This window comes from Garra rufa, chromosome 1 (genome assembly GCF_049309525.1).
Source record: "Garra rufa chromosome 1, GarRuf1.0, whole genome shotgun sequence".
In the NCBI taxonomy this organism is placed as follows: Eukaryota; Metazoa; Chordata; class Actinopteri; order Cypriniformes; family Cyprinidae; genus Garra; species Garra rufa.
In genome coordinates this window covers 59047491-59074105 of record NC_133361.1, presented here as the reverse complement: position 1 = coordinate 59074105, position 26615 = coordinate 59047491, and the positions used below count along the sequence as shown (strand labels likewise).

At 37.8% G+C, this 26615-nt stretch overlaps 1 protein-coding gene across 2 annotated transcripts; it reads left to right on the top strand.

Annotated features, from left to right (window-relative positions):
- The first annotated feature begins 15829 nt into the window (after positions 1-15829).
- On the top strand, positions 15830-19968 carry LOC141325464 (inactive serine/threonine-protein kinase 19-like). Of its 2 annotated transcripts, none has more exons than XM_073834160.1 (6): positions 15830-16143; positions 16648-16793; positions 17188-17423; positions 17499-17596; positions 17675-17818; positions 18542-19968. In XM_073834160.1, exons 1-5 carry the CDS (start codon positions 16053-16055, stop codon positions 17773-17775), a joined length of 672 nt encoding a protein of 223 aa, XP_073690261.1. In that variant the 5' UTR covers positions 15830-16052; the 3' UTR covers positions 17776-17818; positions 18542-19968. The 2 variants fall into 2 exon arrangements, with proteins under 2 accessions (XP_073690261.1, XP_073690271.1); XM_073834170.1 differs by having other exon boundaries at positions 17499-17600.
- The last annotated feature ends 6647 nt before the right edge of the window (positions 19969-26615 follow it).

Below are 26615 nucleotides of genomic sequence, written 5' to 3'. Positions count from 1 at the left end.
CTGTGAATCTTCTGTTATTTCCACGTTCTCAGTCAACCATTCTCCACTCTGCGCACTCCCACTCAGAGATATGTTATTATTTATGTTAAGTATAAGCCCACAGCCTAGATCAGCTAAAACAAACAAACAAAAAAAATGTTTGGCCATTATTTCAAAATCTTTCCAAGTCGTCCTAATAAATCATTTATTCAGGAAAATATTCCTTGGTTAAGAGCAAATTATCAATATCGGTCTACTAATCACACAAAAATGTCATCTTACTGCTTTGTTTCCATCCATTGATGGCCACAGAACAATTCCCATTCACAAATGGGTAGGTGAAAAGGTTGATATCACAGCTCACTGATATGAACAAAACGACAGCATGGTCCACAGTTCCATTCTGCAGCACCAGTACATCCTTTTTGTATGGCTGCACAGTTATATCTATTCTGAATGCATAAAAGAGAGAATATGTAATGTCACCCAATTGACTTTCACTGTGTGAAAGAGATGTGGCATTATATACTGTACTGAGAGCCAATAGTCTGTTTCCACAATATTGTAATTTGTATTCTCAGATTTATAAAATATATCATCAGTTTTACAGTTTGTTTTACCAGAGTCTACCCGTTCAATTTGATGCAAAACCTTACAACAGCACAATAGGCAGGCTGTGTTGGCATATACTGAACAGAAAAATTCAAAGATTCAAAGTTCACTTACGCATTGTCCAAAACTAGCCCAGGAGTCCAGATTTTGTCAACTGGCAACATAATCGCTTTAGCGTTAGATGTAGTTAAATTCCACGCTAGTCCGGGATCGTTCCAGTTCTATAGGGAAAAATATATTTCAAAAAACACTTCACACTAACATTTTGTTAAGTAAAGTAGCCTAAGTAAAGATTGAAAATGTTTCTGCTCACCATGTTTACCTTGACACGGCTGCTCATTTGCATGTTCTTTGTATCCTAAATATGGATGAGGACAAAATGCTGGTAGAATTTTTTCAACGTGAAAATGATTATACTGAAAAAATGATTCAAATGAACTTCAAATGTGTTTGATTGAATAAAAATAAGTAAAATCTATACCTTTTCATATGTCATATGGAACAAAAGTGAGTAATTCTTCAAGCATTTGATTATACTGAATACCTTCTACTTACAAAATGTGAGGAAAAAATAAAAAAATTGTGTAACGTTTATATATAAGTTGTACTTGACATACATTCATTTTAAGCATATTTCATTAAAGACTAATTGAATAAGTCATTTTTATTACTCAGTGTAAATATGACAAACAGTCTGAAGAACATTAATTCTAAAATATGTCATTAAAATACAAATGTAGAATTTACCTACTATTTTCAAGTTCACACCTACAATGTAGAACTTTTTTTCTGACCACAAACTCAGTGTAGACCCATTGTAGTTTATATTAACAACGTTGCCTTATAATATTATTTAAATTATAATAAAAGGTCAAGCAATGCTTTAGAATTCCCTGATACTTACAAAAGACAGTGTCTCATATTGCATTGAAGTGACGTTGACTGTGACAGAACAGCTATCGCCATGTGGTGCGCTTATTAGTTTCTTGTCAATTATAGAATTTACCAGGCATCGACTGTCACATGAATCTGTCGAAACTGTTAGACCTGATGAACATATTAGAAACATTGCTTTTAAATTAAAAGCAGAAGTCAAAAAAATTGTACAACTTTAACTGTCAACATTACAGTGGAAAGTATATTCACTGCAGCTGGAGAAAGTGTTTACTTGAAAGGATGAGAAGCCACAATGAGAACCTGTGCTGAAGAACCATTTCAGTTCCTACAAACAAAAAATATTTTATTCTCTTATATTCATAAGTCACTTACATACATAATTTAAGAATCCATATCCAAAATAGCTTAATAAAAACAAATAAATAAATAAATCATAAACCTACCTTTGCAAGACAACCTGAGAAAATGAATAAAATTTCACCTTTGATGCTTCGAACAAGCATCACTTGGCTTTTTAAAGGCAATTAGCCTTTTAGCATTATGTACAATAGGACAAACAAAACAGAGCCAGCTCATATTAAATTTCCTCCCACATTTTATGTAAACTTTAGTTTTTAAGATTCTAATAAGCTTCAAGGCTGTAAGTACAAAAGCAGTTTCCAGCTCAGTGTCAACTACCTCCAGGCCCTTCATTTGCCTCACAACCAAACAGAACACCTGTCAGGTTCATAAAGGAAATACATGCAGAACATTTAGAAGAACCACATTTGCACAAAGATGTGCCTGATGTTAACAAAGGCAATAATAGTGCACTTAATCCAGATAGCTGGAGGAAGAACAATTGTTAGTTTACCCTGGGGGCTTTCTCATGAAGTGCCATTTTTAATTTTCTTAATTAAATAGTTTTACATATTTCTAAAAGGTTAAATACCAAATTTACAGTCTATTGTTTAATTTGAAACTGGGGTGCAATCACAGTGTCCTAGCGAAATTTGCCCATTGACCTCTACCAGTCATGGCCTCCCTATTTATAAATTGGCTGCATAAATTTGATCACCATCATTATTATTTTGATAGAACTGGCTGAAAGACCTGCCAAAAGAGCATTGCAATAGTCCAGCGTGGACAGAACAAGAGCTTAAACAATTCAAGTCATTAATGTTTGACAAAACCACCACTGGCTCTGCACCCCTTTACCTAAATTCATTACTTCAGACTTATGAGCCCTCTAGAAGCTTACGTTCTGCAAGTGAACGGTGCATTATTGTGCCATCCCAAAGAGGCACAAAATCACTTTCACAGACTTTTACATTAAATGTTCCCTCTTGGTGGAATGACCTGTCCAACTCAATCTGAGCAGCTGAGTCCTAAGCCATCTTCAAGAATCTTCTAAAAACACATCTCTTCCATCTTTATTTGAGCCTCTAACTCTAGCACCCTCTATTCTAACTCTATATCTTCTATCTTTTCTATCTTTTTTCTTTTTATTAATTATACAATTAACATAGAACACTAGCTTGCTCTATTCTTTTTCTATTCTATTCGTTTTATTTTACTATATAATGAAAAAAAAACTTGCTATGTATACTGCATTAAGATAATCTTGTCATAGCACTTACATAGAATTGCTCTTTTGTTGATTTTGATTGCTTCCATTGTCCTCATTTGTCAGTCGGTTTGGATAAAAGCACCTGCTAAATGACTAAATGTAAATGTAGTAAACAGCAAATGCACAAACCTAACTCACTCCAGGGAGGGAGGTGCAGGGTTAGTTTACTTTGCAGGCAAACATTATATATAGATTTTTTCAGGTTTTTGCTGGTTGCTGGTCTGTCTAGTTTTAATATAGTATTCACACATTTAGATTCTTCTAATATGTAAATATACATGTGCTGGTCATATAATTAGAATATCTTCAAAAAGTTGATTCATTTCACTAAATCCTTTCAAGAAGTGAAATTTGTATTATGTATACATTCATTCAACACAGACTGATATATTTCAAGTGTTTATTTATTTTAATTTTGATGATTATAACTGACAACTAATGAAAACCCAAATTCAGTATCTCAGAAAATTAGAATATTACTTAAGACCAATACAAAGAAAGGATTTTTAGAAATCTTGGCCAACTGAAAAGTATGAACATGAAAAGTATGAGCATGTACAGCACTCAATACTTAGTTGGGGCTCCTTTTGCCTGAATTACTGCAGCAATGCAGCATGGCATGGAGTCAGTCAGTCTGTGGCACTGCTCAGGTGTTATGAGAGCCCAGGTTGTTCTGATAGTGGCCTTCATCTCTTCTGCATTATTCGGTCTGGCATATCGCATCTTCCTTCTCACAATAGATTTTCTATGGGGTTAAGGTCAGGCGAGTTTGCAGGCCAATTAAGAACAGGGTCCTTAAACCAGGTACTGGTAGATTTGGCACTGTGTGCAGGTACCAAGTCCTGTTGGAAAATGAAATCTGCATCTCCATAAAGTTGGTCAGCAGCAGGAAGCATGAAGTGCTCTAAAACATCCTGGTATACAGCTGCCTTGACCTCAGAAAATACAGTGGACCAACACCAGCAGATGACATAGCACCCCAAACCATCACTGACCGTGAAAACTTTACACTGGACCTCAAGCAACGTGGATTCTGTGCCTCTCCTCTCGTCCTCCAGACTCTGGGACCCTGATTTCCAAAGGAAATGCAAATTTTACTTTCATCAGAGAACATAACTTTGGACCACTCAGCAGCAGTTTAGTCCTTTTTGTCTTTAGCCCAGGGGAGACGCTTCTGACGCTGTCTGTTGTTCAAGAGTGGCTTGACACAAGGAATGCGACAGCTAAAACCCATGTCTTGCAATCTCTCCAGGGTGCAGTTATCCCTATTGCTTGTAGACTTCTACCACATATTTTCCTTCCCTTCACCTCTCTATTAATGTGCTTGGACACAGAGCTCTGTGAACAGCCAGCCTCTTTTGCAATGACCTTTTGTGTCTGTCCCTCCTTGTGCAAGGTGTCAATGGTCATCTTTTTGACAACTGTCAAATCAGTCTTCCCTATGATTGTGTAGCCTACAGAACTAGACTGAGAGATCATTTAAAGGCCTTTGCAGGTGTTTTGAGTTAATTAGCTGATTAGAGTGTGGCACCAGGTGTCTTCAATACTGAACCTTTTCACAATATTCTAATTTTCTGAGATACTGAATTGGGGTTTTCATTAGTTGTCCGTTATAATCATCAAAATTAAAAGAAATACACTTGAAATATATCAGTCTGTGTGGAATGAATGTACACATTATACAAGTTTCACTTCTTGAATGGAATTAGTGAAATAAATCAACTTTTTGAAGATATTCTAATTACATGACCAACACCTGTACATAAAGTACAATCAAAAGATTATATTTTATAGACTAAGTAATAAAGTACAGTAAAACTACTAAACCAGACAATATTGGTTCGGTTTAAACTACGAAACCCTAGGTTGTCTTGAGCAGTTAAAATAATCAATGTGTTGACTGCTAGCCTACTGCCTAATCTCAAACAACACCACACTGATGTGTTTGGGTTTCAGGTCTGTTAAAGGAATAGTTCACCTAAAAAGAAAAAAATCTGTTATCCCTTGTACCGAACCTATATGACTGCATGGCAACAACACCAGTGCAGTCTTTAAAAATGTCTCCCTGCTGGAGAACAAAATAAAATACAATGAGTAAGTAAATTCCAGCAAATGTCAATAATGCCTTATTTAATCATATGTAAATCCAGCACAGTGGCAAGTTACCTCCAGGCCTTCCACCAAACAGAGCAAGTTCATTGGAAAGTAAAGGCCAGCGGAAGATTCAGAACAGGGGATTTTTATTTGCAAACTCTTTGTGTCACTGATGTTTTTGTGAAGGTTATAAAAGCTGCTTGGAGAATAGACCAAACTGTAAAACATCCTCATTGGAGAGTTGTGTAACTGTATTTTGCACTATATAAATCTAGAAATGGATAATGTTTGCATAGTTTATTAAAATGAATTCAATAAAATTTGGAAGAGTTTTCCCTCAATAAAGTATAGCTGCCACTGTAGACAGGCCAGGGTCAAAAAGTTGGACAAGTTGGCTAAAATGTGAGCAACACAACACAAAATACTCACAACTTTAATTTATTTTAATATGTTATTTTTTAGACACATAAAGGCATATAACTGATACAATAAAAAATTACATAGTTAGTTAACCAGTCAGCTTTTACCTTCTGTAATTTCTTTAGAATAATGTGTACTGAAAAATCATCCCCAACATATATTAAGAATGACCAAAAAAGTTCAGTTGTAGTATTTGTTGCTACAAGAATAACTAGATTATAGTGGTTTAATACAATTATAATCGTATTTCAATCTCAATAGCATGCAGGAAGTTTGCATATTCAGTCAGACACTGAGAAATACAATGTAAGCTATTTTGGTATTTTGTCTTGTTCTGATTTCCAAGATTTTGTTGATATTCTTGTAAATATGAATACATGTGTGTAAATATGCCAAAAGTATGAAAATGTATATATTTTAAATGCCAAAAATCATTAGGATATTAAGTAAAGATCATGTTCCATGAGGATAATTTGTAAATTTCCTAGCATAAATACACTGCCCACCAATAGTTTGGATGATATCAGCATAGTGTGAATCATCTTTGGGCAATAGTAGGCTTAGAGTAATATATTAAGTCAATGTTTTAATAAACTGACAGCTCGGATGCCCAGATTATGCAGGGCTGTAACAGCCTAGCTGCTAATGGTGGATACTTAAGATCTGAGAGGTCCTATTGAAACTACAGTACAGTGAAAGTGTCTATGGGTATTCGTATGAGTAGTCATAGTAGTTATCTTCATGGTGAGATTCATCCCAGAAGTCTAGATTATCAACCTTACAAATGTCTGTGCGGGTGATAATAATAAGAATTATGCCATAAATTAAGTAGATCATTATAAAAAAGCCAAAGCAGAATTTGTCTAGGAAATAAGCAAATGCCACTTTACGCTCCGCCTCCTTTTCTCCTCTATCCATGTCCTCCAAAAAGTTCACTATTTTCTGGAGCGAAGCCGTCTCTGAAGCCAGATCACCAGACTTTGTTGTAATCCCACCTGTCTCTGTTGACGCAAACCAAAAAATGAGGGTTGAAAATCACTGAACAGTTGCCATCTCAAAAAATGTCAATTGAGCTGCAGAAGCACTTTTTGCAAAAGATGCCATTACTGTGGGTTTTAATCTTTATTTTAAGTATTTTACTTAGTCAATCAAGTACATTTGTGTCATTTTTCTTATTTAATTAAATGTATATCGATGTCGGATGGATACAGTTAAGTCCTGGCCTACATTTGAGAAGAGATTAAGGTTCCTGAGGAAAACATTCTAGGATTTTTCTCCATATAGTGGACTTCAATGGTGGCAGTTTGCAAATTGCAGTTTCAATGCAGCTCAATGCATTTGGGGTTATAAAGTACATAAATTATTATTTCTTTTAAGAAAATTACAATTGTTTCACTAGAAAAGACACTTTTTCCTCAGCTGGGCCTTTAAAGCTGCATTGAAACTGCAGTTTAGACCTTCAACCCGTTGACCACCATTGAAGTCCACTATATGGAGAAAAATCCTGGAATGTTTTCCTCAAAAACAGTTCTTTTTGACTGAAAAAATAAAGACATATTGTATGACATGGCGGTGAGTAAATAATCAGGAGGTTTCTATTCTGGCAGTTTAACATTAGGTCAGGATATGAGTATAATAATGTTAAACATATATTACCTTACACACTTGAACTTTTTTGGTTTGTCTCATAACTTAAAGTTAAAAGTTAAAAGACATGTGACCCTGGACCACAAAACCAGCCTTAAGTAGCATGGCTATATTTGTAGCAATATCAAAAAAAGCATTGTATGGGTCAAAATTATTGCCAAAAATCATTAGGATATTAAGTAAAGATCATGTTCCATGAAGATATTTAGTCAATTTCCTACTGTAAAAATATCAAAACTTAATTTTTGGTTAGTAATATGCATTGCTAAGAACTTCAATTAGAAAACTTTAAGAGCAATTTTCTCAACATTTAGATTTTTTTGCACCCTCAGATTCTAGATTTTCAAATAGTTGCCAAATATTGTCCTATCCGAACAAACAATACATCAATGGAAAGCTTGTTTATTCAGTTTGTTATTTTAAAAAAATGACCCTTATGTCTGGTTTTGTGGTCCAGGGTCACAAATATGCAAATTGACCTATGGTTTCCTGACATCTCTCACCTTTTTCCTGATCCAGGTTGTCATGTTGTGTTTTGGTGCTTTTTGATGGGTGAACCTTGGCGGAGCGTCTGCACACCAAGAAGCTGTCTTCTACAGACAGACGTGTTAACACTATGGAAACCAGCATACTCATGACCAAACACACCAGACAGAAGCTGAAGTGGTAATCTTTAGAGGAGAAAACAGAGAAAATCCAATTATTATTGCACATGATGATGAGATGCTAGTGATTTTGACTTTTTTTAAAGTATGCTGTTAGAAAATGTATGTTGGAACATTTTTCTTTATACATGCAGGGTGCAAATTTATGGGGGAAAGGTAGGATCTGACCTTTAGAATTAAAATCTGTAGTGTTTTGTTTCAAATCTCTCTGTTCTTGCACTTACGGAGGAGGGGGCTACAATTGCCACCGTTAGGCAGGTGGTCGTTGAGGATGATGAGGAACATGGTGAAACTCAGGACCAAGGTGACCTTAAAAGAGTTGCGTTCTCCTCCTTCGAATGGCAGAGCAAAGCTCACCAGGTCAGCCAGTAGTACCAGTGCACTGGGCAGGATCAGTGTCACAAAAGCACTAAAGGGGTTAATCGACAGAGCGACCTGTTCAAAGACCAAAGGCGATTCATTAATAAACAATTATAGGTCTATGTCCTCAATTCACAAGTTAAATCACATGACAAGGTTGGCCTTCTTAAACTGGAATCAGTTTAGTGATGTTTCAGTCTAGTTTCAGACAAACTTCATTTGCACAGTTGGACAAGGACAGAGTGTTACCAAATTCAAATTTGGAAATGCAATTTTTTTTTATTTTGTAATTGTTTGTTTATATGGTGTATTATTGCAGCAAACTGTAAGATTTCTGATAAACTAGGGTAAAGGCAAAAAATGACCACCTACGAGTTGTTTTGTGTCAACTATTGGAAAAAGTGAGTCAAGTAGTGCAAAATAAAAGTAACTTCTGAGGTAATTTTTAAACTAATTATTTATGCTCACAGTTAAGTGATTCTTTAAAGCAGAGTATTCTCAACCTCTTTGACTGAAAATAGCTTTCTCGTCCAAGTCCAACACAATATTCAAAGCCAAAAAACAATATTTTAACGTCGTTTAATAATTGAAACTGGAAGAGTTGGTACATTAAATTAACCACAATTCATTTTGTGAATGCTGAATGTTTCATGATGTGTATGTTCAAAAAAAATGTGTTGAAGGAAAATGGTTAAAAGGAATGGTTTTGTGGTCCAGGGTCACATTACATTAAAGAGAACCATTACATTAAAGTCATCAAGTTTTGTATATGGTTGTATAATGGACCATTTAGCCTTTGAGGGTTACAGGTAACAAGCTCTCTAAACTCAGATCTGAGGTTTAGGAGTCAATAATTTGCTTACCATGAGATAAGCACGATTTGATGAATCCACTATTTTATTCACGCTGGTAGTCTGCCACTCTCCTCGACTGCCGCCAACCAAAGACACATTGTCAGCGATCTGGAGTGTGAGCGCGCAAGCTGGATCAAACAAACAAACAAGAAAACATATTTAAGTTATTCAAATATTCCACCTTGCTTCAATTCCACCTTAATCAGACCATGAGATATTTAAATTAAGTCAAACTGTTGAGTGCAAACATGTCTCATTTGCAAGTAAACTCGCCATCATAGACCACATTTACAAAGCTCTGTTTGCTTGGTGCAAACCATGGAAAACAGGCACTATCAGCAGGCACAATTTATTTATTATGTTTGCAAATGGTGATAATCTGTTTAACAAATATCCTTATGATTTCTGTCTTACTTTTCTGACTCCATCCATTGATAGCCACAGGGCATGACCCCGTCACAAAGGGGTAGTTGAAGAGGTTGATTTCACAGCTCACTGTGGTGAACAAAACAACCGCATGGTCCACAGTTCCATCCCGCCTCACCTGTACATCATTAGTGTACGGCTCCGTGGTCGTTTCTATTCTGAGTGCAAATAGAGACAGATTATGACATCTTAACATTGTTGTTCTCTGTCTTGTGATGGGTTTAGTTCCTCTGCAGACACCATAGTGATAAATATATGCCATAAATCAGCATCAGTCTTAAGACTCACGCATTGTCCAAAACTATCCTAGGAATCCAGATTTTATCAACAGGCAGAACAATTGTTGGATATCTAGATCTCTCTTGCATCCATCCAAGATCAGGATCCTTCCATTCCTGTTGGACGGAAAATAAAAACAAGACTAAGAAATGCATGATTTACTTGCTATTTTTGGTGATTATTAGAATAAATGTCTAATTTTGTAACTGGTTTAGTGCAAGAAACAGCTTCTGATTTTGTTTTGTGCTACATCACAGTTGTGTAGTATCTCTACTGTTTCTTAACACAAAATAATTTAAAAAGAAAACATTTCAGTTTCATATTATTTATTTACATTGTTAAATAGCTGCATAAATGTACAGTCAGCCAACCATTATGGCTGCTTATGTCTGAAATGTCAATTACTCAATATTATTCTCATTTATAGAGCTGCTGCAAATAAGAAATATCACATTGTACATTACCAGTCAAAAGTTAAACAGTAAGATTTTTTATATTAAAAAAAAAAAAACACCAAGGCTTCATTTATTTGATCCAAAATACAGCAAAAACAGTAATATTGTGAAATATTTTTACTATTTAAAATAACTGCTTTTTATTTGAATATATTTTAAAATGTAATTTATTCCTGTGACCAAAGCTAAATTTTCAGCATCATTACTCTAGTCTTCAGTGTCACATGATCCTTCTGAAATCATTCTAATGCTGATTTGCTGTTAAAAAAAAAACAATTATTATTCGTGTTTTGATTCCCTGCCTGGTTATCTCGTCTAGTCAAGTCAGCAGCCTGCCCTGAAATTTACGCGTTTGGATTACTCTTCGTCTTGCCATTTTGGACTCTGTTCGCCCCTTGATTGATCTTTGGACAGTTTATTTGGATTACCCATTTGTTTTGCCCATTTGGATTACGTTTGCTGCCGATCGACCCTCACCTGTCCCTGGATTACTCTCATGTCTTGCCCGTAAGGTTTGTCCTTGCCTGTTATGATCAAGCCTTTAAATAAAAGCTTGCGTATGGATCCGCTCACCTCATGTTCTCGTCTCATTCATTATTCATTTATTTTTTGGACTTTGCTCTGCCTCTGTGTGGGCTTGCCATTTACTGTGGGTGTCGCGGAGGAGGAACGCAACATCGTGGTAATGACGGCCTCGGGACATTCTAACAAATTGATCACTACTCCGGTGTGTAAATTCCTGTCTGTCCTGTCATGGGTATAGAGGCCATCAGTCATCTCCCTGCCTGCCCTGTCATGGCTATAGAGGCAGCTTGGAAAATTTCTGACTGTGCCATAGTGTCTGTGTTTGTGTTTTGTGTTTCAGGTCCATCTGCTCTGGTCTTCTGCTCTGCACTGGTGGGCTCCTGTCCCGTCTGGTTATCTCATATAGTCTAGTCTGCAGCCTGCCCTGGAATTTACACCTTTTTGGATTACTCTTCGTCTTGCCGTTTTGGACATTGTTTGTCCATCGATTGATCTTTGGACTGTTTATTTGGATTACCCATTTGCCTTGCCCATTTGGATTACGTTTGCTGCCGATCGAATAAATTACATTTTAAAATATATTCAAATAGCAAACAGTTGTTTTAAATAATACATATATCTCAAAATTGGACTATTTATGCTGTACTTTGGATCAAATAAACAGGCTTGGTGAGCAGAAGAGACTTCTCTAAAAAAAAAACATTAAAAATCTTACAAAAACTTTTGATTGGTTATGTACATCACTTGTATTGAATATCAGCACAGTTTCTGCTGTTCTAAAATTCAGTATAACAGCACTCTGGCTCATGAATTTACACTATGTAGAAAATATAGTTTCAGACATTTGAATGTTTACATCTGACAATTGCTGTACCAAGCTAAAAGGTTTTTGCAGGAGATGGACACTTGATAATTCTATTTCATTCAAGAACTTTACTCACCATGTTTATCTTGATACGGCTGGTCATTTCCATGCCCTTTGTATCCTAAAATATGGTGACAAAATTATAAGATGCTATAAGTATATTTGTACTTTTTTAAAACATAAAATATGATTAACAAGACAAAAGTAGCACTTACGAAAGACAATGTCTCATACTGTAGTGAAGTGATGTTCACTGCGATGGTACAGTTATCATTCTGTGGCGCACTGAACAGTTCTTTCTGAACCCGAGCATTTGCCAAACAGCGGCGATCACAAGGAGGCTCGGTGGAATTACCACCAGCAAACACTACAGGATCAGATGAACATGTTTATATTTATGTATTTGGCAGACGCTTTAATCTAAATCAACATACATTGCATTCAAGGTATACATTTACATTATATCAGTTCTTGGTTTCCCTAGTAATAAAACCCATGACCTTGCTGTTGCTACCGCCATGATATACTGTTTGAACTACAGAACTCATGAGACCATTACTGTTGTAAGTTACTTCATACATTACTGAATGCAAATTATAATTATAACCACACAGTATTTAAATGACACAAGAAAGTTTGCTACAACTGGAGAAATAATTACCAAGTGGAGATGAACAGAGGAGGAGCAACAATGGAATCCTGTGTTGAAGAACCATTTCAGTTCCTACCAACAAGAAAAATAATCAATAAGCATTCATGTACATGCATATATCTATTTTTTAAGGATCTAAAACTGACCTTTGCTAACAAACTCCCAGGTAAAACTTCAGCTGTGACTGCTTATAGTTTTAAGGGAAACAAGGATCAATTAGCTCTTTTAAAGGATCGCAGCTCTTTGAAAGCCACATGAATGATGTTACGCAAGACAAACAAAGATAGACCTAGCTCATAACTGAACCTATAGCTCATGTCTGTTAAATTTGATCCTATATTTTGTTTAAGCTTGTCCTTTGTTAATAGGACTACAGATGATGAGATTTTGTAAGATTCAGTTTATTCCGTTTAAACCACACAACAGAGCACTAATTACTTGCTGGGACAGTCAAACAGGAGGCCATTCTACGGTTCACAAAGGGCATACATGAAAACAATCACTGCACATTAACTCTTCCACTAGAGTTTTAATTATGTTTGACGATGTAGAGAAAAACAACAACATATTAATAAAGGAATAACCTCCCTTTATATTGTACTAAAGGACAAGGCAGCTTTATATTGGTTGTATATTGTTTTCATACCAGCCTGACATATTCATTAGATTTGTGATGAATTAGAGTTTCACTAATTACAAATAATAAACCCAATAGTAAGTTTCCACCAGGTCTCCGGTTTCCCCCACAAGTTTATAGGTGTTCATTTGTGTGTGTGTGTGTGTGTGTGTGTGTGTGTGTGTGTGTGTGTGTGTGTGTGTGTGTGTGTGTGTGTGTGTGTGTGTGTGTGTGTGTGTGTGTGTGTGTGTGTACCTGGTATTCATCACGTTGTGGGGACCAAATGTCCCCACAAGGATAGGAATACCAGTAGATTTTGACCTTGTGGGGACATTTCTCAGGTCCCCATGAGGAAACAGGCTTATAAATCATGCACAATGAGTTTTTTTGAGGAAGTAAAAGTGTGCACAATCTCCTGTGAGGGCTAGGTTTAGGTGTAGGGTAGGTGTAGGGTGATAAAAAGTACGGTCTGTACAGTATAAAAACCATTACGCCTATGGAATGTCCCCATAAAACATGTAAACCCAACATGTGTGTGTGTGTGTGTGTGTGTGTGTGTGTGTGTGTGTGTGTGTGTGTTTTTGTGACATATCAGGACACAAATTGGTGTAATAACATGAGTATGACATAGGTATTACAAGGAGAGGGTGACTTATGAGGACATTGCCCATGTCCCCATTTTTCAAAAGGCTTATATATCATACAGAATACGTTTTTTTGAGAATGTAAAGATATGCACAGTCTCCTGTGAGGGCTAGGTTTAGGTGTAGGGAAGGTGTAGGGTGATAGCAAATATCGTTTGTACAGTATAAAAACCATTACGCCTATGGAATGTCCCCACAATTCACAAAAACAAACATGTGTGTGTGTGTGTGTGTGTGTGTGCGTGCGTGCGTGCGTGTGCGTGTGCATGTGTGTGTGTTGACCCATTCATACAGGGTGTTTCCCTTAGGCTAGACCAGGATTCTCTAAGTAGGCGGATCTTTGTGAAACTGTCTGGATTGTATTTATATTTTATTATTTGTAATTATATCAATAATTATGTCAATGTGGGCTTTTTTTATGACTAAACAATCCCAATAAGGGTGCCAACATTGAAAAGAAAAGATTAATATTAATTTAAAATTTAAGCATTTAGACACTTATGCCTGGTGGTACTGGTGAAATGAGAAAGGCAGCTCATCTCTCAATTCTTTGACAGGGACCCAATATTTGCTACACTCCTGGGTGGTTCCTATGTCCCTGTGACCCTACAGAGGACAAGAAGTTTAGGGAATGGATGGATGGGAACCTACAATAAAATAATATATATAAATTAGCATTGAATCTCTTTGCCCCAGGAGGACATGTGAAGGACAGGTTTTGTCCAATGACAGCACAAAGTACACAAATGTTTTAAACCTCCCTTCAACTAATTAATAGGCGTATTCATATAAAAGCAGTTATTCTCTGCTGAAAAACAGCTAAACAAGCCTAGGTGGGTTGGCTAGTTTTAGCTGGTCAACCAGGCTGGTTTAAGCTGGTCATAGCTGGTTGGCAGACTGGTTTTAAAGGGGTTTTGGCCACTTTCCCAGCCCGGGAGACCAGTTAAAACCAGATACTTCTAGCTTAAACCAGCTAAGACCAGCCAACCAGCCTAGGTTAAGACTTAAGACTTTTTTTATGAGATACCTAGCAATTTCCCACAGAGATGTTATAGATCTGCATTTTATGACAATAAATGTATTTCATGTTTGTGTATTACAAAATTTTGAACAATTTTAAGTGTCATACAAAAGGCATGTTGTTTTTCATTTAGTACTGACCTGAATAAGATATTTTTACACAGAAACGACATATACATAAAGTCCAAGATAAAAGAATAGTTGAATTTATAAAAATTACCCTGTTCAAAAGTTAACATACACTTGATTCTTAACTGTGTTGTTACCTGGATGATCCACAGGATCAATTAGTAATAGTTTTTCTTGAGTTCCTTGTTTGTCCTGAACAGTTAAACTGCTCGATGTTCTTCAGTCCTTCGGGTCCCACAAATTCTTCGGTTTTTCAGCATATTTTTTATTTGAACTCTTTCCAACAATGACTATGATTTTAAAATCCACACTGAGGACAACTGAGGGATTCATATGCAACTATTACAGAAAGTTCAAATGCTCACTGATGCTCCAGAAGGTAAAACTATGCATTAAACTTTTGAACTAAATAAGGGTGTGTACATTTCTTTATTTTGCCTTAAATATCTTTTGTTCATTTAGTACTGCCCTTCAGAAGCTACAGAAATGTTCCCCAGAATACAAAATAAGTTAAATTTACTCTGATCTTCAAATTTCAAAAAGTTTTCTCTTAAAGATTATAGCTCGTAATACATTGTTTTTCCTTCTGGAGCATCAGTGAGCGTTTGAACCTTCTCTAATAGTTAGGCTACATGAGTTCCTCAGCTGTCTTCAGTGTGAAAAGATGGATCTCAAAATCATACAGTCATTGTTGGAAAGGATTTAAATACACAAAAATGCTGAAAAACAAAAAAATTGTGGGTGCTGAAAGATTTTTCTGAAGAACAGCGGGCAGATTAACTGTTCAGGACAAACGGAACAACAGTCAACCAATAATTAAAAAAAAAAAAAGAATCAGTGTATGTAAACTTTTGAACAGTGTCATTTTTATAAATTTAACTATTATTTTCTATTGTGGACTATTTGTAAACGTCTTTTATGTCAAATGTCTTATTCAGATCAACTTCTGAATTCAACTGTATGCGTTCTTGTCTGTAAAATATGTATTGTACGCACGTATTGCGTGCGTGTTGTTTTAATACAGACCGCCAGAGAGCACCAGATGGGTTCAATTCTTCCTGAAAGCATTGAAGAAGAAGAGTCGCAGTCAGAGCTGTTGTGTAGTTGATGAACTGTAAACAAGTATTTAAACTCGAGTTACAAGAGAAGAAATTATAAAAAAAATACATTTTGGAAAGCAAACACTATTTCTGTGTCACTTAAGCAGAAAAGTATTAAATATAAACATCTCTGCGCTATTCTCAGCTAGCTACATGAGAAAAACAGTTCAATGAAGTAGTGGCAGTCCTTAAAATCACTAAGAAATGAACAGAAAAAGAGCCCTGATAGCAGACACCTTCTGTTTAACGAAAAAACGCAGATGTGCAACTGACAGTGTTACAGGAGAGAGTCAAGGTAAGACTTTTTTTTCGTATCTATAATTTGCCCTCATGTTGCGTTTAAAACAATAAACAAAAACGAACACTTAACATGAAAGTATTAGACTAATACAACATGAAGTTTTTTTAATTTTATGAAAACATAGCATGAAGAAGTCGTACTATTTAAGTCATTAAATCATAAAAGTCCTTCTAAAAATAATGTTTGACTCAAGATATCAGTGCATCCAATTTTTTCACATTATTGTTCTCTAATTTTGTACACTCACTCCAATATTGTTTCGTCTCGTTTTGAGGAAAAATTCAACAAAAATACAATATTAATTTAACATAAACCAATACTAGAAAGCTGGAGTTTAGTCTTTTCCTCACTGATTAAGTACAAATGTACGAACGAGTCTATATGTCAGAAGTGGTTTTAATAGATTTGCAAGGACTATAAAGCATGTAAACATATTTATATATTACTACACAAATGATGGAGTCCCATCAGAGTATAACCAAGCTGTTTGTTCAGCAGATGGAGCAGCTGATATTCAGTCAAGCTTGCAGTACCTAATGTCACTGTTTTCACGCAAGCTCTTCAATGACAGTCTCCCACCAGTGGTCTTAAAACACCAGCTCTACAGTTTACACAATGACAAAACCGCAGTGGACAAGCAGGTGGTAAGATCCAGATTGTTTTACCTATTAAAAAAAGGATTCATCTTGGCCAAGAGTGCTACTACACTCTTTAAAATAAAGGTGCTTTAAAGGGTTCTTCACAGCGATGCCATAAAAGAACCATTTTTGGTTCCACAAATAACCATTCAGTCAAAGCGTCTTTAAAGAACCATCTCTTTCTTACCTTTTTATAATCTGAAGAACCTTCTTTGGCCACAAAGAACCTATTATGAAACAGAAAGGTTCTTCAGATGTTCTTCAGAGGTCCTTTATGGAACCATTTAGGCAAAAAATGTTCTTCAATGGTATCGTGAAGCACCTTTATTTTTAAGAGTGTGGATCATTTCATATGACCTTAGCACATTCAGAAGCTCTGGTCGCTGCTTTTCCTCGTCAGAATGAGTTGAGGGAAAAAGGCGAGCTGTTGATGTTCCAGCTGGGGTTCGACTCTGAGGCCTTCGCTTTGGTGTTTGCTGAAGACTACAGAGCCAAAGTCTTGCAAGGGGAAGCTGGAAGAGAAACTCTGGGAACTGTAGAGAAGTTTCTGGGCAAACTAATTCCCAGCTGCTCCGATTTGAGTTTCAACAAAGAAAAAATGCTTAAAGAGTTGCTCTTTACAGACTCTGAGATAACGTAAGAACCAGAACAAAAATGTTTGTATGTTTTATGTTGATTGTCTTTGGTACTAAGATGCTTTTGGACTTGCAGGCAGCTGGTGAAATCAGGCGTCCTTACAGTGAGGGATGCAGGCAGCTGGTGGCTTTCAATCCCAAACTCTGGCAAATTCATTAAGTATTTCATTAAGGGTAGGTGTTGACTACAAGACTCGCATTCAGTGGGTTATCATTTGCTCCTGTTTAACATCCAGTCTTTATTTCTAACAGCAAAGCTGTTCTCGGCATGGTTAGGAAAGCCAAATACGGTGAAATCCTCAAGACTGAATTGGAGGGACGCCGCACAACTGCACAGGTCAAATTCCAGATGAAGTATCACATTCACGATATAATTGGAGCAGAGTTAGTAGAATGGTAAGACTGCTATATCAATAAATATATAGTCAAGCCCCAAATTATTCATACCCCTGACTTAAAGTTACTTTTATTCAACCAGCAAGATTTTTTTTTTTTTTTTAGAAATGGCACAGACGTCTCCCAGAAGAAAATAAGATGGTGTACAAGAGGCATCATTCTGGAAAAAAATATTACTCATCTTTTATTTGCATTTTAAGATATGTTCTTACCTTTTCTGACTTGTGCACAGCCACAGGTCCTCAGTGAGCTCCTTTGTCTTAGCCATGACTGTCCACAAACCAACAGCAGAGAGCTCCTGTTTTTCACTTGAGTTGATTAAAAAAGCTGTTCCCAATGAATCAGGGTAATTAGGATGCTTTAGAACAGCTTGGACTATTTGGAATGGTATAGAACTTTGGATTTTCCCATAGACTGTGACAGTTTGCAAAGGGTATGAATAATTTTGGACATGCCACTTTTTGTTCAAATGTAAATAAAAGCTGAGAAATATTTTTTCCATAATAATGCCTCTTGTACATTGTCTTATTATCTTTTGGGAGAAGCCTGTGTTATTTCCAGTCAAAAAAAAAACAAAACAAAAAAAAACTTGCTGGTTGAATAAAAGTAACTTTAAGTCAGAATTTGCCAGGGGTATGAATAATTTCGGGCTTGAATGTATTTGAGTTGTAATTTTGAGGACAAGATCTCATGTCTAAAATGTGATCTTTTGTGTATTTATAGCATACAGACAACATCAGGGACATTATTACGATACGTGGATGGAAACGGCAACTAACAGCTCCACTGACTTGACTTGGGTTGTACAGAATTGATTTGCGTAATGTATTTATTGCCATATTCTTTTGGCTACAATCAGATGAATCACCTGTTCACAAAATATATAATCAAATTTTTGCCAAACTTCACAAGTGTCAAGTGTCAAGTGGATTTCTCACTGTCTTCATTCAGGATAGCCACTAGTTAAGTCAAGTTGCTAGTATTTATATAGTGCTTTTTTTGTGTCAAAGCAGCTTTACAGTATTTAAGATGAAAAGAGCAGGTCATTTGTAACTCTAATGAGAGAAATCCTCACAGATAGCATTTTTTTCTAAGAAGGAACATAGTTGTGATGATACTACTTTTTCTAGTTTCTTTGAAAGAAAAGGGAGATTTGAGATCAGTCTGTAATTACTTAATTCATTGGGGTCAACAAATTAATTTGCCTAGAGGCTTGATAACAGCCAGTTTGAAGGTTTTTGGGACATATCCTAATGGCAATGATAAATATACTATTAATTTCTATGTCATGTTACTTATATAATCTATCAAAGCAGGCAATCTCTATTTACCCTATCTATTTAGTGTCATTGTAACATATACTTACAGTTTTTTAAAACGTAATATTTGTATATTCAAAACTGTATATTTGAAACATTTATCGTAACCTGAATTTCTGAATAATGAATAATCACATACTTTTAATAAAAATTTAAAAAAGGTAATAAGAAAATGCCACTGTAAATCACTTAAAGGAGTCAATTGTCACTTCATATTAGGAAGGAAAAATTTATATCATTTATATTCTTTGCTGGAATCTCTGTGCATGCGCTGACTGGGTGCGATCGCCAAAGTGACGGAGAAATTGCTCTACTGCGTCTGCATGGTTCGTTCGCCTGCCTGGTGCAACATAATCCAGCCTGGTTTGCTCGCCTGCCTCAGGTACTAGTGATGATGTCCATCATCTTTTAATCTCACGTTAAATCTCCAAACTCTTTCTCCGGCCCGGGATTTGCGGCCGCTACACAGACTGCTCCACGCAGCCACCACCACACACACACATACACGCTCATTGCACACGCACACACCCATACACAAACACTCGTTTGGATAATTTATTTTTCTTTGTGGTTGTTTTTTACATGTTTCTTTTTGTTGAAAACTGAACACTAAAAACTGAGTTTGAAAAAAAAAGGAAAAGAACGAACTTTAAGACATTACAGTGAATCAAGGACTCTCGTGATTTTGTTGTTGCTTGTGTGTGAAATCTTGAACTGAAATTGAACAGCAATCTACTTGCTGTCTGTTTACTTTAGATTTTTTTTATTTTTCATGTGAAGAAAAGAAAAAAGAAATACAAACTCTGTGAAAATTTAACTTTGTAAAATTCTTTTTTTGTGTGTGTGTGTTTGAAAAATGATTTCCTAAAATATATATATATTTTTTTGACCAAACCCTTCAATCTCTGAATGTGTCATTTAAGCACTGTTCTATATTAATGTGGGTATTTGAAGGAATTTTCTTTTTTTGTGTAACCGTGGTTTGAGTTATCTTCGGGGAAATTGAACTTCATTATATGTAATTTTTTTTTTACTTGACAAGTTTTACTTGTCTGGCACCCAAACAATTAAATGTAAATTTATTTAGTCAAATTTGATTTGGGGGCAGCCACCGTTACATAAGTGGCGCCCGAACAGGGACTTGAAACTTTAACACTTAAACCTTGATGACTTGAAACTTAAACACTTAAACCTTGATGACTTGAAACTTAAACACTTAAACCTTGAAACTTAAAATTTAAATAAACCTTGACAATTTGAAACTTAAAACATTTAAGCACGTAAACCGTGACCACTTAAACAGATGGAACCACCCGCATCAGATGTTGCTACCCCAGTCTGGCCTCCAGCACCCCGTCCTCTACTTTCTTCAACTGGACCTCTTCGTGCTCCTTTCCACTTCACTCCTACTCAAGCCAGCACCACTGACTTCCCAGGAACCCATGTGCGGTTTGCTACTTCACCACTAGCTGGCAGTACTCCTGTTCAACCCTTCACCTGGGAACAGGAACCGAATGGCGACTCCATGCGGATATGCACATCACCTGGGCCTTCATCTTTATCTTCAGTGGTACAGCAGGACTTGCCTGGCATCCTGTCAACTCCTGGAAAAGGAATGCATCAACTCACTCAAGTTAAAGGAAACTGGGACACGTTGACACAGCATATGCAAACCCATGAGAAAACCATTGGTGAACTTGCCAAAGAACTTAAAACCATGACTGCACATCACGACAGCCTGATTTCTAACCTTGCTGATAAACTCAAGCAAAACCAACAAGAAGTGCTCACCCACATTTCTGAAAGTAAGAAGCATGTGAAGGAAGAGACTGATCAACTCACTAAGTCACTTAAAGTCATGATTCCTGATGAACTTCACAAAGCTAAGACTACATATGTGTCTGAAGTGCGGTTCATGATTGACCAACTTCAAGTGGAGCTTCAGCAAGACATCAAAACCTACCTGGTAACCCATCAACGAAATTATGACCAGTTGTCAACAGAGCTCACCCAGTGCACCCAAACCACCAACACACTGTGTGCAACTGTAAAAAGCTTACAAACTGAACTTGAGAAAAGACTCGAAAAGCAAGAGAAACAAATGACTGACCTGCAGACAAGAGATTACTCACCTCTACCTCTCAATGCTCCAGTTTCGTCTGTATCACCAGTGACTGCTCCTTTGCTTCATGCTCCTGTTGTAAAGAGTGATCATCTTAAGATTACATTTCCTACTTTTGGGAGACAGTCAGATGATGTGTACCCCTTGCTCTATCTAACTCGATGTCAGGATTTCTTGGCGTTACATCCTCTTACTAATGCTGACATCCTGGCCACTTTCCGCACTGTCCTTTACGGTACTGCCCGGGACTGGTGGGAAGTTGCACGATCTTCAATAACCACGTGGCAAGAGTTTGAAGCTGCTTTCCTCTCTGCTTTCCTCTCAGAGGATTATGAAGACGAGCTAGCTGAAAGGGTAACGACAAGAACACAGGGAGAAAGAGAGAGCATTAGAGACTTTGCATTTACATACAGAGCTCTCTGCAAAAGGTGGAAGCCCACCTTGACGGACAGTGAGTTGGTGAAAATGATGTTGAAAAATATGAATCCCTACCTTGCAAGCCAGATTCGCAGTCGGGTGAACACAGCCGATGAACTTGTGAAATTGGGCCAACAGCTGGAAAAGGACTACGAACAACAACTGCAATATGAAAAAAGTGTGAGTTCTAAGCAACCCCTATCCATCCCTAAAAGACCTATTCCCAACCGCCCGGCAGAGAAGCCTTTAGTGCAATGCTGGCGATGTAAAGGCCATCACTCACCTGGCAGCTGTCCTCACTTTGTCTCTTCTCAGTCCCAGTCACCTCAGTCCACCAGCCAACACCCTTCCTCCAATAGCAAGCGGACAACATTTCCATCTACTAAAGGTACTACTGGTCCACCTGGCAATCGCTCTGTGTCTGCCACCTTTCCCCACAAGTCACCAACAACTGGTAAGAAACCACCACCTACTGCAATTGTTCCACAACAATTAGTGATACCACTTTGCATTGGTACCTGGAAGGGAAAAGCCATTGTTGATACTGGGGCTAGTTACACCCTTCTACATGAGAATCTCTGGAAGGAGCTCACTTCACAAAAACTCCATCCATGGACCCAGGGTCCGCTCTACCTAGCAAATGGGGAAGCAGAAATTCATTTAGGTTGGATAAACATGCCAATCACCCTACATCAACAAGTATTCACCATACCTGCTGTTGTTCTATCAGCCAAAGCCCTGGCCTATGCAGTCGTATTAGGACTGGACTTCATCTTCTCCAGTGGGCTGCAGATCAATGTGGCAGATCAAAAGTATTCATTTCAGTCCAATCCTAAAGAGTATTATCCTTTCCAGCCAACAAATGCCAGTGTACCAGTTATCAGTTCCCAACATCCAAGGGGAAAGATGGGAAATAAAAATCCCAACAGCCTCTCCTTACTATCTTCTGTTCCTCCTCCTCAACTTAACATGTTTCAACCAGACTACCTGGATGAAAGGACACTAATTGACACTGCTGTACAGGATGCCCACTTACCTCCGGAAGGCAAGCAACAGCTACGGCAGATCCTCGAGTCAAACCCTCAAGTTTGTACCCTTCGTCCGGGACATACTGAAGTTACACAGCATCACATATATATATACTACCCACCAAGTACCTATAAAACAAAGACCGTACCGCACAACACCTGCCAAACAAGCTGTCATTACAGAGCAACTGGAAGAGATGTTGACTGCCGGAATCGTAGAACCATCACACTCTGGATGGGCCTCACCTGTTGTCTTGGTCCCTAAAAAAGACAGAAGCCTTAGGTTTTGTGTGGACTACAGAAAAGTTAATGCCATTACAGAGAACGATGCTTACCCATTACCCAACATCACTGAGATCTTGGAGTCACTATCTGGAGCGGCCATCTTTTCCACCATTGACCTTAACAGTGGCTACTGGCAAGTGAACATGGATCAAGAAAGTAAACCAAAGACTGCTTTCACAACTTCATCAGGACTGTTTCAGTTTAATGTTATGCCACTTGGGTTAAAAAATGCCCCAGAAACATTCCAAAGACTAATGGAGAACGTTCTAGGAGAATTGCGTGGAAACATCTGCTTTGTCAACATTGACAACATCATTATTTACTCACCATCTGCAGCCCAGCACTTCTCCGACCTCCAGGCTGTTCTTTACAAGCTGCAAATGGCTGGCCTCACCATTAATTAAAAAAAAAGCAAGTTCTGTCTTCAGAAAATAACTTTTCTTGGACATGTTGTCAGCGTCCAAGGCATAGCTGCAGATCCAAGTAAAGTGGAGGCTATACATGAATACCCTGTTCCCACCAACATCAAGGAGGTCCAGCGCTTCCTGGGGTTAGCGGGGTGGTACCACCGGTTTGTACCAAACTTCTCCAGGATCGCTGAACCCATCAATGCACTGAAAAAAAAGGATGTTCATTCCTCTGGTCACAACAATGTCAACAAGCCTTTGAACATTTAAAATGCTGTCTTACCTCTCCACCCATTCTTGGCCATCCTGACCTTCAACTGCCTTTTACCGTCTATACGGATGCCAGTAACACTGGTCTGGGTGCTGTGCTGACCCAGCGCAAGGAACAGGGATTGGAACAAGTTATTGCTTATGCCAGCAGAACCCTGAACAAAGCAGAGACCAATTACACAGCCACTGAAAAAGAGTGTTTGGCTGTAATTTGGGCCCTGGAAAAATGGCAGCACTACCTAGAGCACAAACTGTTCACTGTCATCACAGACCACTCAGCGTTACAATGGGTAATGTCTTCCACAAAAACCACAAGTCGCCTCATCCGGTGGGCCTTGCGACTACAGAGATTTGATTTCATCATTGAATATCGCAAAGGAAAACTAAATATGGCACCTGATGCTCTGTCTCGGATTCACGCCAGTTGTAACCTGTACACCAACCAACACCAACAGGAGAATGCTGAGTTTCCGATGTCTCCAGCCACAATCTGGGAAGAACAGCACAAAGACCCTATCATCACCAACACACTTCAAGCACTTGCCGAAAATGATTCCTCTCTAAAAGATCAGTATGAGATAGTGGAAGATAAACTCTATCACAAAACTCACCTGCCGAACAATCAAGTTCATTACAGAGTCTACATTCCTACCAGCCTTGTGTCATCCGTTCTACACCACTACCACTCTAATCCCTGGAGCAGTCATGTAGGTATTTATAAGACCTACAAGCGTATCCATGATGTTGCATTCTGGCCTGGAATGTGGACTGACATAAAACACCACGTTAAATGTGTCAAATGCCAGACTCTTAAGGGAGAAAATCAGAAACCTGTGGGCAAACTACAACAAGTCACCACCACCCGTCCCAACGAAATGCTTGGAGTGGACATTATGGGGCCAATGCCACGCAGCACACAGCAAAATGAGTACCTCTTACTCTTTGTAGATTACTACTCCCGGTGGGTGGAATTTTTCCCCATGCGCAACGCTAAAGCTGTGACGGTTGCATTACTTCTTCGGAAGGAAATTCTAACCCGTTGGGGAGTGCCAGACTTCATTCTGTCGGATAGAGGTACACAATTTGTGTCATCACTGTTCAGAGAACTCTGTCAAAAGTGGAGTATCAAACCTAAATTGACAACATCATACCATCCACAAACAAATATGACAGAGAGGGTTAATCGTACGCTCAAATGCATGATTTCTGCCTATGTGGACAACAATCATAAAAAATGGGACCAATACTTACCGGAACTCCGTTTCGCTATTAATTCAGCTGTCCAGGAAACGATTGGGATGACCCCTGCAGAGCTTCATTTAGGGAGGAAACTGCAAAGTCCCAAGGACAAGGTGTTACATGGCAAGAATCTAACTCCAGACTGCGCATCTTACGATACAGTCCATCACCTAACTGAGCACAGACCAAAGCCATGGAATGCTGTAAAAAAGCACAAAAGAGACAGCTTCGGAATTATAATAAAAGAAGACGAGATGTCACATACAAGGAAAAGGATCGTGTGTGGATGAGAACCTTTCCCCAGTCTAGTGCACAACATCACTTCACTGCAAAATTGGCTCAAAAATGGAAAGGCCCTTACCGTGTCGTAAAACAGGTGGGTCCATTGAACTATCGAATAGCGCTAGAGACCACTGGCGAAGATGTTCGCATAGTACATGTGTGCAACCTGAAACCATGCTTTCCCACGGCTGAAGAGCTGGAATGCCAGGAGAAGAAAAGACTCTGCCAAATATTCAATGAATCTTCTGATGAAGAGGCATTCATGGGATTTTAATTATGATTCACATTTCCACAACCATAGGTTGTCTTCTCCAGGGAGGGAGAGTGTAGCGAAATGAAAGAAGTCCATTTCAGCTTTTCATCTTTTCTAATGGGCGGAAACAAACCAATGAGGAAATTGAATATAAAAGAGCGCTAGAAACGGAAGTGGAAGAGCGAGTAAAAACAAAACACACGTGTAGGTTGTTATTGGAGTGGGACACACGCTACCTGAAGCTGAAGGTCATAGGCTACTATTCTTTGCTGGAATCTCTGTGCATGCGCTGACTGGGTGCGATCGCCAAAGTGACGGAGAAATTGCTCTACTGCGTCTGCATGGTTCGTTCGCCTGCCTGGTGCAACATAATCCAGCCTGGTTTGCTCGCCTGCCTCAGGTACTAGTGATGATGTCCATCATCTTTTAACCTCACGTTAAGTCTCCAAACTCTTTCTCCGGCCCGGGATTTGCGGCCGCTACACAGACTGCTTCACGCAGCCACCACCACACACACACATACACAAACACTCGTTTGGATTATTTATTTTTCTTTGTGGTTGTTTTTTACATGTTTCTTTTTGTTGAAAACTGAACACTAAAAACTGAGTTTGAAAAAAAAAACAAAGGAAAAGAACGAACTTTAAGATATTACAGTGAATCAAGGACTCTCGTGATTTTGTTGTTGCTTGTGTGTGAAATCTTGAACTGAAATTGAACAGCAATCTACTTGCTGTCTGTTTACTTTAGATTTTTTTTTATTTTTCATGTGAAGAAAAGAAAAAAGAAATACAAACTCTGTGAAAATTTAACTTTGTAAAATTCTTTTTTTGTGTGTGTGTGTTTGAAAAATGATTTCCTAAAACATATTTTTTTTCTTCAATCTCTGAATGTGTCATTTAAGCACTGTTCTATATTAATGTGGGTATTTGAAGGAATTTTCTTTTTTTGTGTAACCGTGGTTTGAGTTATCTTCGGGGAAATTGAACTTCATTATATGTAATTTTTTTTTACTTGACAAGTTTTACTTGTCTGGCGCCCGAACAATTAAATGTAAATTTATTTAGTCAAATTTGATTTGGGGGCAGCCACCGTTACAAACTGGTGCAGAACCTTGGGTTGGGCTTCCTTATTTAGCAACAGGAAAGCAAAAGGAGAAAGTTTAGCATAGCTGC